This window comes from Athalia rosae, chromosome 8 (assembly GCF_917208135.1).
Source record: "Athalia rosae chromosome 8, iyAthRosa1.1, whole genome shotgun sequence".
NCBI lineage: Eukaryota > Metazoa > Arthropoda > Insecta > Hymenoptera > Athaliidae > Athalia > Athalia rosae.
The window spans coordinates 4,938,490-4,954,957 of NC_064033.1; the positions used below are offsets into that span (position 1 = coordinate 4,938,490).

Sequence of the window (16,468 nt, forward strand, 5' to 3'; positions counted from 1 at the left end):
CGGTTTTAATCAACAAATTCTTCACGATTGTGCTCTTCTCTTTCTATCTGGAGAACTTCTATTCTTCGTACATCTATTTCTTTATAATTCCTGGTACTAATATATTGCCGAAAATATCCGATAACATATATTCCTGATTAATATTGTTTGCAGGATTCGTAAAATTGACATCAAAAACGCCGGCGTGAACCAACCTTGTTGGCGCAAACTCGAAACGAGCGCGAGGATTTCTCTGCAGGTATTTGTTACTATATTCAAGCTATGTCTGAATATTGGAGTTCTTATTTCAGTGTACCGTCTGACAGGGATAATATAGGTATGAATTTCGAATCTCATTGTGCAGAGGATGAATTCGTAACGGCTCCACGTGTGCCTTAAGTAGGGTACTTAAATTTTTGTTTTTTGGATATCGAGAACTCTTACTTAAATCAACATATTTTTTCTCTTCTTGACACCTAGGTTTCCGGAGTTTTTCAAAAATCAAGGTATACTTAACTAACTTCTGTCGTTGTCGCCGATCATCGTCTGTGATACAACTCGATGATACGAATGACATCGGTCATTGTAACAACGATAAGCTGGACAAGGACCAGGATTCATTCGTCGTGAATCACGAGCATGACCTGGAGCAAAGTCAGGTGGCAGCATAGCTGCATTTCTGAAGCACGACGGAGTGAAACTATTAGGGGAGGAGGAGGAGATTGTGACAGAGACAGGATTCACAATGCCTTGCAGAACGAGGATCGTTCGATTCCAGGAAACCAGGTGCTTCTTTGTATCGTGATGTTGATGTTTTCGATGAGCTCTGAAATGAGCCGTGCAGTACGTCGCATTGTAGTCTTGAGTCCCCAATTAATCATACCCAATGAATTCCACTCTACGTATCTGTGATGTCGATCGACCTGCAGGGGAGCATTGCAAACGGAAAATTGTCATCAAAAAAACTTCAGCAAACGTCTGCAACAACGATAATGATAATTGCAATAACGATAGCGAGACGAAATCATCTGTTCAGGAAGAAAGTGCCTCAATATTTTACCATAAACTCAGGAGCAACGACGATCATTGTAGGACGATTTTTGAGAATTCGGTAATACCAAGTATCGACAGCGAATCGATGAGCCAGTTACGAGTTCAAGTATAATTAATCACGAATTATTCATGCATTCTTTACAGCCAACATCGGACTGCGTAAAAGAGGGTTTTCTGCTGAAGCAAACCTCCAAATCATTTCAACGATGGCAGAAACGTTACTTCAAACTTCAGGGTTCTGTGCTTTATTACTCAAAGAATTGTACAGAGGTGAGTTTTTCACCGACACAGTAAATTAACAATTTGAAAAAAACGCTATTCTACAGCCAAAAATTCACCCTCTCTCACAAACGTCAGTCTTTTTTCGCCAGTTTGGATCCTGTCTCTGAAAGTTTTATCCAAATTATTCATTGATCTGAATATTTTTCCCAAATCATGTGCAGTGAATTTTTTATTAGGGATTTTCTGTAAGTGCAGCACGAAAGGTCCATGTTTGGGATGATGGGGTGGATTTTTAATGAGTATGAAACAGTTAAAGCATAAAAAAAAACAACTCGAACACGATTTCAAGTTGTGACATAAGGCGAAGGCTGCAGGTGTAGAAATCTGCGTGTATAAGTCAGAGGGTTGAATCAAAAGGTCGAGGGTTGCAGCTGCGCGATTTAACGCACGAAAACGACGCGCGACGTTCGATCGTTCGCCAGGGGTGTGGCCGGAGTTTCTCGCCCCTTTTTCCCCCTACGTTATCTCCCGAGCCTTTAATCAAACGAAATAAAGCAAAAAAATAAAAAAATAAACCCCCCCCCCCGATATCGCAGCGATAAAGTTGATAGGAATTAGCTGTTCAATAAAATGATTAGTATAACACGTAACGATGTTATCCAGAGGTGAAAATATATCATCCCCACATTTTTTCCGCGGGTGAAGGGTTTGCCCGAACGTCGACAATAAATGTGATCGTAATCGCGGCGTAGGAAAAGAAACATATCGTGCGTAATAATTCGAAAGCGGGTGTAACGAATAATTTGGAGTAGAGTCGGTTCGAGTTTGCTAAATAAGCTCTGCAAGTCGGGAGGGGGTTGAAATTGGGCGGTGCACCTCGCGAGATGATCGAAAGATAATATGTATGGCGATGGGAGAGCCGAAAGATGCTGCAGAAGCCGGCCCGGCTGCCGAAGAAGCAAGTCGCAAATTCGGGATCCGGGTGCAGCTGGGTGGTTGCGTTATATTTTTATTATTATTATCGTTAAAGTTTTCAGTTTACCAATTCGATTTCCGTTCGTTAGGACCTTACATTTATTATTGCCTTACGATAAGTTTCGGTGCGAAATACGGCGGTCTGCAAAGAGTTGAAAAATCAAAATTTATAATATATAAAAGTCACAACGCTATGATATGATCGACGCAACGACCTGTGAATATTAAATCGTAATTAATGAAATAATCTAAAGTGTAATAATAACGATATAACGATAACAATAAACTGATGTAATTAATTATTGATTAATAAACGATATTCGATAGTAATAAATCAAATAAACGTGGCACCGTGCAGCTGTACTTTTTCTTTCACCATATATATATTTCTTTAATCGGAATGTCAGCAATATATATTGAATAAATTAACGATTGACAATCAGTTTATATAATAAGTATAATAATACAATAGTTAATGGATCGATCGTAATGAATAAGTAAAATATAATTAATTAAATCTTGACAATCGATAATTATCATAAAGTACCACGATATACCTACTATAATAAAATTTTAATAATAATCTTTCGACGAAAATATATAATGACGATGTTACGATAATAATAATTCTATAAACACCCTCCGGAGAACGCGATCGTTAAACGTTGACCCAACTTGTTTATTAATCGTATAATTAATTGACTTTTTAATCACGATGATCGAATATCAATGATTATCTGTTGTACTTACATAATGAGATGCATCCGACGATCGCCCATTAACATTGTGTGCTCTTGCTCGCTGCTCTACCGGGTGCATTTATAGCTGCATTTTGATTTTTATCACATCGGATCCATGGATCTATAAATATTCCTTACGCTATACGCCTACCTATAGTGCATTTTCGAGTAAAAAACACTGAACGGAATGGAGAATCCGATCACATACATTCCAATGGAATAAATTATCCCTCAAAACCGTACGACTAACGTTAATTAATACTATCCTTTTACTCCGGTGCACTCAATTTAATTATATGGTGAGTGAATAATTCCTCGTCTTTTTTTAAACTCTCTCACTTTCGCTTTTGTTATCATCGACGTTATCGAACAGTCTGCTAGCATTGAATCGTATCACCATCTTCTCGACGATCGGCCAAATAATTTATATCGTTATCTCTTCAGCTTTTGCATTGTTCAATGATTTTTTTATCCGTGAAACAATGAGTTAACTCTTGACCTCCTTTCAATTCGCCTCTCTGATCGATATACCCATCCATTTTTACGCGATACACACCTATTTGTACACCTGTACATCAGCCTGTGTATTATGTACGTACCTACATCCCTACAAGGTGTCCCTTGAAAAAGTATTGGGACGTTTATTTTCATTGTCCGAATATAAAGACGGCTGAGACAGATGTCCCGAAGCTTGTTGCAAGAATGGCGCTCAGAATTCTATTTAAAAGTGATGTTTGATTTGAGTTGATGGCGTTTTTTCATCTATTTCAGGCTGCGATATTCGATGAGATTGAACTGACCGAGGATCTCACCTTTGCGGAATGCAGTATTAAAAACGTGAATCACAGTTTTCAGGTGAGCCAACGCAGACTCACGGTATATTTCTGTTTTCAAAATCAAAACGACGCGGTCTAGAATGAGACAAAAAAGAAAAAAAAAAGGATGCCTCCTGTGAGGTTTGAACTCACGACCCCTGGTTTACGAGACCAGTGCTCTACCACTGAGCTAAAGAGGCTGCATGAGGACCTCCCGATTTATAATCTCACTCAACATAGTCGGTGCATTTTTATTTATTTTTTTTTTGTTACGTATAATTTTCATCGCGGCTATCGATTCGGGAGACAGGAGGTGAAAATTTTTTAAACCCCTTCTCGCAGTTTGAGTTTACAAATGAAAATGAAAATTTGAAAATCATCAGCAATTCAACTTCCCCCTCCAGTTGAGCTTTACCCCTACCACGTTGCTGCATTACTTGTTTTATGAGTTTTGACACGCTGTGGGACAAGGGGACAACGATTCACAACTCAAAAGTAAACACTGGGCGATGAAAATTAACGCCAAAGTAACTTTTCAGTCGTTGTCATTGAGAATCATTAGGAAAAAATGCCCCCGAAACGGGAACAACGAACGCGATCCAGGTTCAAGGTATATGTTTTGAATGTACCCACGTGTTTGAAAACCCTTCGATCTTTGGTTATATTTTGTTTACGAGATTAAGCTAGGTTCTTGGGAACCAGCTGAGCCGGTAATTTGCGGTGTGAGGCGCCCACGTAACAAACTGTGCGGCCTACGATTTTATCAGTTAATTATTTATCTTGCGTAACAGCAACTGCACTACCAGTTGAATATTATTTCTCTCATTCATACATCCGATGCTCTTTCTTTCATCGTGGTTTGATTCAAAGTAGTTGTCGTGGAATGAAATTTGACATTTTTTTCACCCTCACCTGCCGTCTGTGCTACACTGCAGTTTGGCAGGTTCGTCTAGCAAAACTCACTTCTCGAAACCTGCCGACAAAGCTTTTAATCTATATTCTAGTTGACATGGATTCCTTTCTTATTTCCAGGTGATTACGCCCTTCAGATCGCTCATCCTGTGCGGAGAGAGTAGACGGGATATGGAGGAGTGGCTCAGTGCTCTTCGAGCAGCTGGGGAAGGGCGTTCACAGGGTGAGCCAGGCCCTGCGGAATTGTTAGGCGGCAATCACCATTGGTATGCGACGAGCCACGCGAGACCCACCTATTGCAATGTTTGCCGAGATGCGCTCTATGGTAAAATTAATTTATTCTATCGATTCGTTTGCATCTCGTTTCTCCGTTTTGTCGAAAAGTATTTTACAGTTTTCCCTTAATTTTTCAGGTGTAACGTCGCACGGTCTAAGTTGTGAGGTGTGCAAATGCAAAGTGCATAAAAGATGTGCAGCTAAAGCAATAAACAACTGTAAATGGACGACCTTGGCTTCTATTGGAAAGGACATTATCGAGGATGAAGATGGGGTAAGATATACGTTACAATCTCGATTTGGGAATTAGAAAAAAAAAATTCGAAGTTGTTCGATCATATTTCAGAATATTACAATGCCCCATCAATGGATGGAGGGCAATCTACCAGTTTCCTCAAAATGTCTCATCTGCGACAAGACCTGTGGGTCTGTTCTTCGGTAAATTGAGTTCAATTCCAAAATTTGAACGGTGTCCAGCAATTTTTCATTATGCACGGTTGTTTTGCCCGTCAGGCTTCAAGACTGGAGATGCCTTTGGTGCAGGGCGACGGTTCACACCGCTTGTAGACCAGCAATTTACGTAAGATGTCCATTGGGGCCTGCAAAAGTCAGCGTAGTACCTCCAACCGCATTGCATAGTATAGGTAGGTAGCTCTCGTGATAAAAATGTGGGGCTGGAATTCAATATGTAACCTAATTCCATCTTTCAGGCAGCGATGAAGCGTGGGAGGCAGTCCGACCGACAGGCTCTAGTCCGCTTCTAGTTTTTGTTAACAGCAAATCGGGTGACAATCAAGGTGTAAAGTTCTTGAGGAGGTTTAAGCAGCTTTTAAATCCGGCACAGGTTTTTGATCTGATCAACGGGGGACCTGGTCTAGGGTGAGTAATTCATTGAATGATAATAGGTTGGAATGCCTCGCAACTGTCAAATTTATAGAGATAGAGAAACTGAGACTCTGAATTTGGAAACCTGTCAAATTCTGCGTGGGGCTTGTCTTGGCTTCTTTAATTTCCTTCTTCGAAACAAATATTCACATGGGTCATGGTAAACTTTAAGATATATTCACACAGGCTGAGACTGTTTCGACATTTTGACCCTTTCCGGATTCTGGTATGCAGCGGAGATGGTTCCGTCGGTTGGGTACTCTCTGAAATCGATCGGTTAGGGATGCACGTGAGTAATCGTTGTGAGAAGATCTCAAGTAGATGTTTGAACATTCCAATTATTGTCACCGCATTGTACAAAGCTGTCTCTCCCTTCGATCCCAACTCGAATCGTCCTCTGCCTTGATTTTCACTAGTGATTTGAGTCAAAATGTAGGGGTGATGGGTGATACCGACAGCACGGTTTGCCATCTTCAAGCGGCACATCTGACTTTGTTTGAGTTTTGAAGTGTGAGTGATGCGGCCCAACTTTTGGCGTTAGATTTATTTGAATTCCCTTGAACTCGACTTGTCACTTTTTCACGAGTGTATTTCTTCCTTATTATTTCGACCCTGACTTGCTGAGCAAGACTTTCAACGCATGGTGTGTCTCTTCTATTCTTTTATTTCAGGTAGAAACAGAAGCCTGTGCTTTGCTCACCTTTGGTTGCGATAACGTTAGCTAACTTTCTTTTTAGCCGGTAAGTAGTTGGAACCTGCATCTGTTTTTCATTTTTTCCTCGGAGCCTGACACTCAACTTTTCAATTCTAAACCTGGCGTTTATCGATACAATAAAAAAAAAAATTTTTGCGCTCACAGAAACAATGCCAAGTTGGCGTTTTACCTTTGGGAACGGGGAACGACTTAGCGCGGGTCTTAGGCTGGGGAGCTTCCTGCGACGACGACGCACATTTACCACAGCTTCTGGAAAAGTATGAAAAGGCGAGCACAAAAATGCTCGATCGCTGGAGCATCATGACATTTGAACGCAGCATATCGTTCCCTAGCCCCAAGATGTCTTTGAGCCGCACAGACTCTGCGTTAAACACAGTCATTGCTCATCAGTACGAAGACAGCGTCGTAACGCACATTACAAATATTTTACAATCGGATCAAGATAACGTTGTTATATCTAGTGCCAAGTGAGTCGTGAAACTTTATTCTCATTGTTGCTGTTCAATTTTTTTCTCGAAACTGACACTCACCACGCATCTTTTCAATCACAGAGTTCTGTGCGAGACTGTGAAAGACTTTACAGTGCGAATTTCGGAGGCGAGTCAGAACACGGGGGACCAGCAGTTGGGTGAAAAGTGTGAAGTCCTGAGGCAAAAGCTGGACCTTTTGCTGGAGACGTTACACAAAGAGGAAAGTTTCATTTCGGATGGAGCAGTTGAAGCGGATTCGCCTTCCCCTGCGTCACAGGCGCCGCTACCCGTTGACGGAGAGGAAAAAGGAGCGCTGGAGAAGCCAGAAAAAGACATTAACAATTTGAAACGTGTGAGAAAAAAGCGGAATCTTGTAGAGAGAGAAGCTATTGTATCTAGGTGATGGATTCAATCTGTTCATACTCTGCCTCTCAAACCCTTCTGGGAGACCTAGCCTACTATAACTTAATCTTTCGCGTTTTAGGGCAAACAGCTTGAAAAGAGCAATAAGATGTTTGGTCGAGCACACCGAGCTCGCCGTAGACGAGCAAAACAGTTCTCCATCTGATCGTCAAGCCAGTGGTGCACCAAACATAACGGTAACCTGCGATGACGGCACTGTGGAGACTAGCAAATATGGTAGGTGTTGCAACGATATCCAATTTTTTGTCGATTATACTCTGTTCGTATTTCAGAAAAACGTAATCACTTGGATATCCCAGGACTGCGATCTAACAACGTTGAGCATTTGCACGTCCTGTCAGCAGTCGGCTCTGTCGGTAGTGCAGAAATGTCTCCGTGCCCTAGTCCGACTCCAAATCTAGTATCGCTTAGCCCGATGCCTGACTTGCGTAGGGATTCTCAAGCCGAAGAAATGCTCGCGCTTCCTGCACCCGATGGTTTTGCCGATAGCAGAAGAAACAGTTCTAACCTGCCGAAGGGGTGAGTGGTTGGATTGGATCGCTGGTACCATTTTAATCATTCTGTGTTCATTTATTCATTTGGGCGTCTCCAGGGTGTTTAGCTTCGAAGTTCCAACGGTGGAGGCGACGATACACAAACTTTTTCAACAGCATCAGCAACATCAAGGAGGAATTCTCGAACACAACGATGCGGAATTCAACGAAAACCAGCAGGCGGAGACGCCATCCGACATCCAAGTGACCGTTACGAGTACGACCTTGGATACGAGTTCGCCTTCGGATGACACAACCATACAAGACACGATGATATCCCCAGACACCGACTCCGCAAATTCCAGAAACATATCACCAGATAACGATCAAAAATTGGACAATTACAGAAAGAGAGACGCTACCTACGGCTCGAGAAGCAGCTGCAGTTGCAGCAACAGTATTGTGAGCTCCGACAGCATGATTATGGATACCTTGGATTCGAAAAATTTCACGATAAAAAACAGCGAGAGCGAAATTGGTAGGAATTGTTTTCTACTGCTACTTTTCTCGTTCTCATACTTTGTTTTTGCACATTCTCTTGTGCTCGGATGAGATTCTCCTGACGTTTTTCAGGTCACATAGACAGCGATATTTTGGACACGTTGAGGCACTCGGACAGCCCTGAAATGGGGCACATCGACTCGCCTGAGAATTCGGACACCTGTCACAGCGAGGCCCAAAACTCCGAGAGCATAATCGACGACCTGAGTTCCCTCGGACAAGATCTGATCAGCGCTATGTTGGGGGAAAGGTACGACTCTGTAAGAGACTGTCTGAAATCTGAGCAGCCTGAAAAACCACGAAAATTCTGCAGTCTGGCACAATTTGTCGAGGGGAACGACATCGCCAGGAGGTCCTTCAAGAAGCCGGCTTGGATTCCGAAGAAGAAAGACAGCGAGGTAGGCCGCCATCTCCATCTCATCAGCTCTCGTCGCCCAGAATTGTTCTCACCTTTTTTTTTTTTCGAAACGCAGAAAATATCCTCCGCTGCTGATCTCGGTGGTGAACCGGCTCGCAAAAATGACTCGGCTAACCGGCAGCCCAACAATTCTTACGCGCTCGGTATCACTTGCGAAGAAAAGTCCTCCGAAATATTGGGTCCAGTTTGCTGCTTTGCCGTTAACTCGGACAAGGCGTCTGCGGACGAACAACCTCCAACTACGAATCCTCCTGTAATAAGTGTCATCGTTGATCCACCGAGCCCTTCCATGTCGATTGAGAAACGTGACCTGGAACCCGAAGCTGGTTACAAGTTGGATTCGCGTTACAACAGGCGATACAGCGGTGGGAGCATGGAGAAACGTGAGTTGTATTTACTGAGAGTTTATACTCAGTTTGAAAACTGAACTTTGACTTTATTTTCATTAATTTTTTTACGGGCTAGTGAGCGTCGAACTACCAGGTCTGGGCTTTTCGCCGCAAGCTACGCGCCGCATCAGCAGCGGAAGTCTTTTGAAAGCGTCCGAAGTTGTTTCCTTAGCGGCGCAAGCCGCGAGGTTCGGAGGTTCCAGTTTGAGTGTACGACACGAACGAACCAAGTCTGTGGACAAGACAGAGGACGCGAAAAAATTACCGATCATCAACCCCCTGGTCCAGCTGCCGATGTGGCCAAGTATGTAGTTTCGAGAAAAGGATCTTCCATCGATTTTTAAAATTATTCTTTTTAAATAATGAATTTTCGGTATATTTTTTCTTCAAGACGTGAGTCGGGGCGCGGGGCTAATCAGCCAGGCGCTTTTGGCGAACGCGGATGCTCTGTGCGCCGCTGTTTCACCTCTGATGGACCCAGACGAAACTTTGTTGTAAGTTTCTCGCCCTATTTCCTAATCAGTTTCGTAAAATTCTTCCGATTCTTTGTGACTCGCTTACCTCGTTTACAGAGAAGGTTACTACGAACGGTGCGTGATGAACAACTACTTCGGCATCGGCATAGACGCGAAAATAAGTCTGGATTTTCACCACAAGCGAGAAGAACACCCGGAGAAATGCAGATCGAGAGCAAAGAACTACATGTGGTACGGAGTACTCGGATCGAAACAATGGCTCCAAAAAACGTACAAGAATCTCGAGCAGAGGGTCCAACTCGAATGCGACGGACAGAGGATACCACTCCCATCGTTACAAGGCATCGTAGTTCTGAATATACCAAGGTATGTAAAAAATTATCTGCGTCACAGCGAGCATTGATGAAACTTTTCCTTGTCGTTTTCGATTATCAGCTTTATGGGCGGTACGAATTTTTGGGGGGGAACCAAAGAAGGCGATCTCTTTTTGGCGCCCTCATTCGACGACAGAATATTGGAAGTCGTTGCAGTTTTTGGCTCCGTTCAAATGGCGGCTTCTAGGCTGATAAATCTCCAACATCACAGAATCGCTCAGTGCCAAACCGTGCAGATTAATATTCTTGGCGACGAAGGAGTGCCCATACAAGTCGACGGAGAAGCTTGGATTCAACCTCCGGGAATGATAAGAATTATCCACAAAAACAGAATGCAAATGCTCTACAGAAATCGGGTGAGTAGTTCAACTTTTCCTTCCTCTTCTGAATTAGAACCTTATTCCCTGGGTATTATTCTTCTCAGGCGTTAGAAACGTCGTTACGAACCTGGGAAGAAAAGCAGCGCAGCTCAACCTCCACTTCAACTTCAATGTCGTCTCAGTCGACTTCGACTATGTGTGGTGCAACGCAGACTCAGTCACCGATAGACGCTAAGCCTTCGAATTTGAACGAAGACGAGATGAGCGTACTGTTCTCTTTCATCGAAGCTGTCACTACGCTTGTGAAGTGGGTAAAACTCCTCATTATTTCTCACCCTAGTCTGGAACCGGAACTTTACCAAGTTGCTGCAAGGACGGCCGTCAGTTTGGAAAACGTCCATCCGGGTGGAAAAATAATTCAAGGGGTGAGTGTCCCTTTCATTTTCCAACAAAAGTAGTTTAGTTTAATGCTTTTCTTTTATTGCAAACCTCAGCCTGGCCTTCGACCTGTCGTAACAGAGCTTGTCTCGAGCGCGAGACAACTTTACGAAGATTCTTGCGAGCTGCTCCGAGACAAGGCGCACAATTTGGTAAGTTGGCTAACTTCATTCCTATACTACAAGATAAAATAAAAGTCTATTTATAAAAAACAATATATTTACAGAGACTGAGGGAGGATTTGGAGAGTAAATTGTCCACGTCATTGGCAAGCATGGAGCAAGAACTGAGAAAATGTGTGTTCGACGAATCAGGAACTGGCCTTGTGTATCTGCACAATCTTCAACCGGACGAACAGGTAGCAAGAAAGCAATTGACGTTTGAAATTCCGGCTGTTTGTGTAAAATGAGCTTTTATTTTCATTTAAACAAAAACCAAAAAATAATGCTTACGACTAACAATACTAACACCTCTAACAACCTTCGATAAATTCTGCGTCCACAGGGTGATAAAAAGAATCGTCACCGGGGCTTGTTCTGGTTAAAGTTCCGCCGGACGGGATGGGGTTCCGGAAATCATCCGGGAAGAGACCAAGTGACAAGTTGGGGTGTTACGGAAGTATGTTCATGGTTGGATAGCCTTCAGCTGAGTGAATACGCCGAAAATTTCATGTCACACGATATAAGAGGTAAGGAACTACTCACCCTTGCCAGAAGAGATTTAAAGGAACTCGGAATAACCAAAGTCGGACATGTCAAACGTATACTTCAGGCCATCAATGATCTTAATAATTAAAAATTCCAATATTGATATTAGGATTCTCATGTCCAACCGGTTTCAAATATCGGAGGCAATACCCTGAATATTATTATTATTATTATTATTCCAATAAGCAATGTCGGTGAAAATCGAAAATTGGATTTAATGAAAAAAAAAAACCAAAAACAAAATACGGTATACCATAACTTGCCTGTGGCAATAAAAATGTTAAGTTTAAAAATTTACCTGATTATTATAAAAATACTATACATAGATATATACACATACCTAATAAATATGTACATATATACTACTCGTATATGTATATATCCAGTAGTGTATATACATATATATTAAACTACCCTCAAGCGTATGAATAATATAAAGAAATTAAAAGAAAAAAAAAAATTTCAATATTTAAAAATTCTATTTAATACACCGATCTGAATGTAAAATTTTGACAAATTTAAAAGAAAAAAATAATAATAATAATCGCTTACGATATGTGGGAATCAAAAAAAAAATATATAAAAGAATAAATTAATAAATAATGATAATATACTTCGAAGATAGCAAAAAAACCTGAAGATATATTTCTCGTAGCGATAAAAATATTGTTAGATATGTATTACAATTTTTCGTTTCTTAATTTTAATTTTAATTTATTTATTTATTAATTTTCTTCTTCTTCTCTGTCTTAAATAATCGCGAGGCAAGTCAGTGGGCCTGCCCCTCAATCATCGGAGGGATCCTCCCTCCACTCTGTGATCGTAGAATTATTGGATACAACATTATACAATACACAGATCGTTCGCTGTCGAAGTATCCATAAACTCTATGCTATTTTGCTAATGATTGTTAAACTCCTGTATTATTACTGTTATTACTATTATTGTTCGAAATGCAAAAACCTAAAGATGAGGAAGAAGTTGAAGAAGAGAAAAGGAAAAAAAGAAATAAATTAAAATAACTCGTAGCGATAGAATTAAGGTAGGGTGAGGGAGGAAACAATATTATTAGGTATATACCTTTTAGCTGTAGTTTGATAATATTTAGATATCCTACAATAATAATCGGTGACGTTCTATCATACAGATTTAAATTTAAATGAGTGATAAAAATAACGTAGTCGCGTGTATTTGATCTCCATCACTTCCAATATTTCGTAAAAAGAAAAGAAAAAACCAAAAAAAAATACAAAAACACAAAAACCAAACTAATGAAAGAAACACAACTTCTACAAACCGAAGAAGAAAAAAAATGAAGGAAAATTCTAACGCTATACGTAGCACAATGTAGATTGATTTTAAAGTCGTTTCACGGACCGCACTTACTTACCCTGCACTGTAATCGGATCTCCATTTATAGTCGAAAACACAAGTGTGAGACAATTTTTTGAACCAATGAACGGTCTCAGCTTCAACTATCGCTTCAATTTCCAACGTTTTCTTCGTTTTTGGCTATAAATTTTTCTATAATTTTGTTGCCCCCCACCCCCGATTTTTCTTCTTTTACGGGAACCTTAAGTGCGATATCGTTGCTGATTATAGAGAGATCAAAAATGGACAAAAAAAACAAAGAGAAAAGAAAATTTAATTAAGTGTACACCTATCTACCTATCTAGGTATCGTGCTATGTACCTTGAATCTTCCCGACTAATTTTATCGTACCTTCTAAGCTCTTTATACTGTAGCGTAAATATATCTCCCAAAAAGAAAATGAAAAAACGTAAAAAAAGTAAAAAAAAAAAAACTTAACAAATTAACGTAGTTAAAACTTTCCAATCAACGTCGCGCTTAGAGGTAATCAATTGAACAAATAAAAATAAATAAATGAATAAAATATTTATAAAATTAATCGAAAAAACTGATGATAAAGGAGCAATCGAATGACTATACTATACATTATATACGCAATAATAATAATTCAGTATTCTAATCGTTTACGAATTTTTTTTTTTTCTATCTCAATTTTCTTTCACTCTTTTAAACCTTGACCAATGAATATACCCTACGCTGAAACTCTTTTTTCGATCTGAAGTGAAGAAAAGAACCTCTGATTAATTAAAAATACATACATACATACATACCTATATCTACCTACTATATACATTTATCATATAATACATAAATAAATATAAAATAATAACTTACATTACGTGAAGTTGTCGCCAAAAGCAGAATAAAGAAAATGAAAAAAAAAATAAAAATCGAGGGCCAAATTGTTAACGTACGGTATACGTGTAACGCGACTGCAGATGAATAATGAGAGAAAAAGAAAACAACAAGAACAACATCAAATCGATGAAAATCTCTCTCTGCTCCGATAATTTTTTTACCCATTTATCGTGTAAAAACGATGCGTCGTCTTGTAACTGATATATAAATTCAATACCTCCGATTTTTTCAAATAAAATTATCCTCGATAAGCCTCTGAATAAAAAGATAAAAAATTATTAAATAAATAACGAGTAAAATAAAGAAATAAACAAAATAACTTGCCTTTATCATATAATAATAATAATAATAATAATAATAGTAATAATAATAATAACGATAACAATAATATAATAACAATTTATCATAATTAACCATATTTATGAAAAGAAAAAGAAAAAACAAATAAAATAAATAAATAAACGAACGAAAATCCAAAAAAAAAAAACAAACTTGTAGCTAGAGATTTAACTGTAATAATTAGTAAACCATTAGTTCTTACACTATATTCCGTATTAGTTCAAAGCGTAGTTAACTACATTATGTAGGACGTAACGTGTCTTCATTTTTTGTTGGAGACGAAAAAAGAAAAAGAAGGTGAGAAGTAAAACCAAACAGCTTATCGCCCATCGTTGATTAAAATCAAATGAAAATAATATCGTGAAAACTAAAAGGACCTTTTTTAATTTGTCAGACCGTTCTGAGTACGAGGAATATTTTTTTCTTTGTTTTTAAAATTTTTTATAACATTAAATTAGATCAAGTTAATTAATATCACTCGGATCACACGTAACAAATCTGTATACACCTATTAAACTCAAGTGAAAGAGATGAAACAATTAAAAATTAAATAGTATACACGAATATAAAATAAATAAAATAAATAAAATAATTGAAATAATTGAAATAAATGAAAGAAATAATGATCTTGGAAGAAATAATACCGTAGTCGATCTACAACGTATTTTAACGATACCTATACACATATTATTAGTAATATTATACACGCATTGTAAACAGTATATTACATTATTATATATATTCTAAAAAGTAATAAGCAATAGTTTGTATTAATCACGACTGGTTTCAAATCTTATTCTAATATTGTTAGAAGAGTGAGCTATGTATTATCGTTTTCAACGTTCGTTTCGAGCTCAGCTGTCTCCCAATTACATACATACTATATAATAGTCGTACGAAAGCGGAAAAGATATTAGTTATTACGAGTTCGGATTTAATATAGAAAAAAACTATTGTACGTACGCATTTATCGACACACAACTTCAAAGTATAGGTACATAAGAAAAATGAAAATTATATTGTATTACTACTATTACTACTACTACTACTACTACTATTACTACCACCACTACTACTACACTACTATCGTTACAATCATTATTATTATTATTATTATGATTATTAATAAGTATTCTTTTATCGTTGGTAGGATAGAAAGAATTTTATTCTTACGGTTGTGGTTGTTGCTATTATTCATAAATATTATTTTTATTATCATCACCACCATTGTTATCATTACTATTATTATTTATAATATTAGTATTCGCCAAAATTATTGTACGCACATTATCTCGACAATTTTAGCGTCTAGTCAGGTGAAAATTGATTAAAGAAAAATGGAGGAAACAAAACTGAAAACAAGGAGACAGAAAACAAAGAAAGTTTCTTTCACAGTCATTCCAAAAATTTCAAGAGAGCAAGAGAGAGAGAGAGCGGTACAACCGACATTGAGATCATGAAAATGAGAGGAAAATAATTATCGAAAATACAAACCAAATAGAAACGAGCGAATGCTTTCAATGAGGAAATAAATTTAAGCGAAAAAGGAAGAACAAAAATAAAAAAAAAAACTCTGTGATAAAACCCCTGTAATATTACGAAATCTACTATACAAATAATATACATATACTGTACCTACGATAAAGAAAAAAAAAATAATAAAAAAAAACAAATAGCCTATTGTATTATAGTTATAAAAACCAAAGAAAATTTGAAGAAAAAAATTAATAATTAATAATTATTCATCAACAAGCGGACGAAGAATCTCGAAAAAAGAAAAAGAAAAGAAAGAAAAATAGAAACCAAAAGAAAACCGAATCTAAAAAACGATAAAAAACATGGTTGATCATTAAAGTAAAATTATTACATACCTACGAACAAGTGGTATAATAGTAACTGTAATTATACTTACCTGCTATTTGTATCGATAATTACTAATATAGTTTCTTCAAAAGAAAAAAAGGGAATAGAGAAAAAGATGGAGTGTGAGAGAGGGAGAGAAAGTGTAAGAGAGTGTAAAAAAAAATAAGATTGTTGTGTATTCCATTGATTCGATAAAATAATCTCATTGAATGTGAGAAAAACGGGGGGAAAAAACAAAGAAAATTAAGAAAAATGAGAGAGAGATGAGTGAAAATAAGAAAAAAAAAAAAAACAATTAGTTTTTAGAATTACCATTCCTTTTTCATTTCTATTATTTTGCTTTTTCAATTTTCTTCTTGCTTTCACGATGCTGCGAGTGTCCTGAGTTTCGAAAAAGAGAGGGAGAGAAAAAAACG

The 16,468-nt window shown here is 38.3% G+C and overlaps 1 protein-coding gene and 1 non-coding gene across 11 annotated transcripts; one reads left to right on the top strand and one right to left on the bottom strand.

Annotated features, from left to right (window-relative positions):
• The first annotated feature begins 18 nt into the window (after positions 1-18).
• Positions 19-13,903, top strand: LOC105686694 (diacylglycerol kinase eta). Of its 10 annotated transcripts, none has more exons than XM_048659750.1 (27): positions 19-93; positions 154-238; positions 460-1,090; positions 1,177-1,302; positions 3,741-3,824; positions 4,817-5,021; positions 5,110-5,246; positions 5,319-5,410; positions 5,486-5,616; positions 5,683-5,851; positions 6,044-6,146; positions 6,595-6,597; positions 6,717-7,039; positions 7,124-7,441; positions 7,527-7,681; positions 7,738-7,984; positions 8,058-8,476; positions 8,572-8,897; positions 8,973-9,300; positions 9,383-9,610; positions 9,698-9,800; positions 9,879-10,148; positions 10,218-10,512; positions 10,581-10,901; positions 10,971-11,066; positions 11,141-11,272; positions 11,419-13,903. In XM_048659750.1, exons 3-27 carry the CDS (start codon positions 866-868, stop codon positions 11,707-11,709), a joined length of 5,127 nt encoding a protein of 1,708 aa, XP_048515707.1. In that variant the 5' UTR covers positions 19-93; positions 154-238; positions 460-865; the 3' UTR covers positions 11,710-13,903. The 10 variants fall into 10 exon arrangements, with proteins under 10 accessions (XP_048515707.1, XP_020708264.2, XP_048515708.1 ...); XM_012401757.3 differs by lacking the exons at positions 19-93; positions 154-238 and adding an exon at positions 284-378 and having other exon boundaries at positions 8,572-8,749; positions 8,813-8,897; XM_020852605.2 differs by lacking the exons at positions 19-93; positions 154-238 and adding an exon at positions 245-316.
• Positions 3,913-3,984, bottom strand: Trnat-cgu. The gene has a single exon. It is a non-coding gene; the product is annotated as a tRNA-Thr (tRNA).
• Positions 13,904-16,468: the final 2,565 nt, after the last annotated feature.

Coding starts and splice junctions, on each gene's coding strand:
- LOC105686694 (XM_048659750.1), top strand. CDS start 866: ATGAATTCCACTCTACGTATCTGTGATGTCGATCGACCTGCAGGGGAG. Junction 3,825..4,816: donor ACGTGAATCACAGTTTTCAG/GTGAGCCAACGC, acceptor TCTTATTTCCAG/GTGATTACGCCCTTCAGATC. Junction 8,898..8,972: donor CGAAGAAGAAAGACAGCGAG/GTAGGCCGCCAT, acceptor TTCGAAACGCAG/AAAATATCCTCCGCTGCTGA.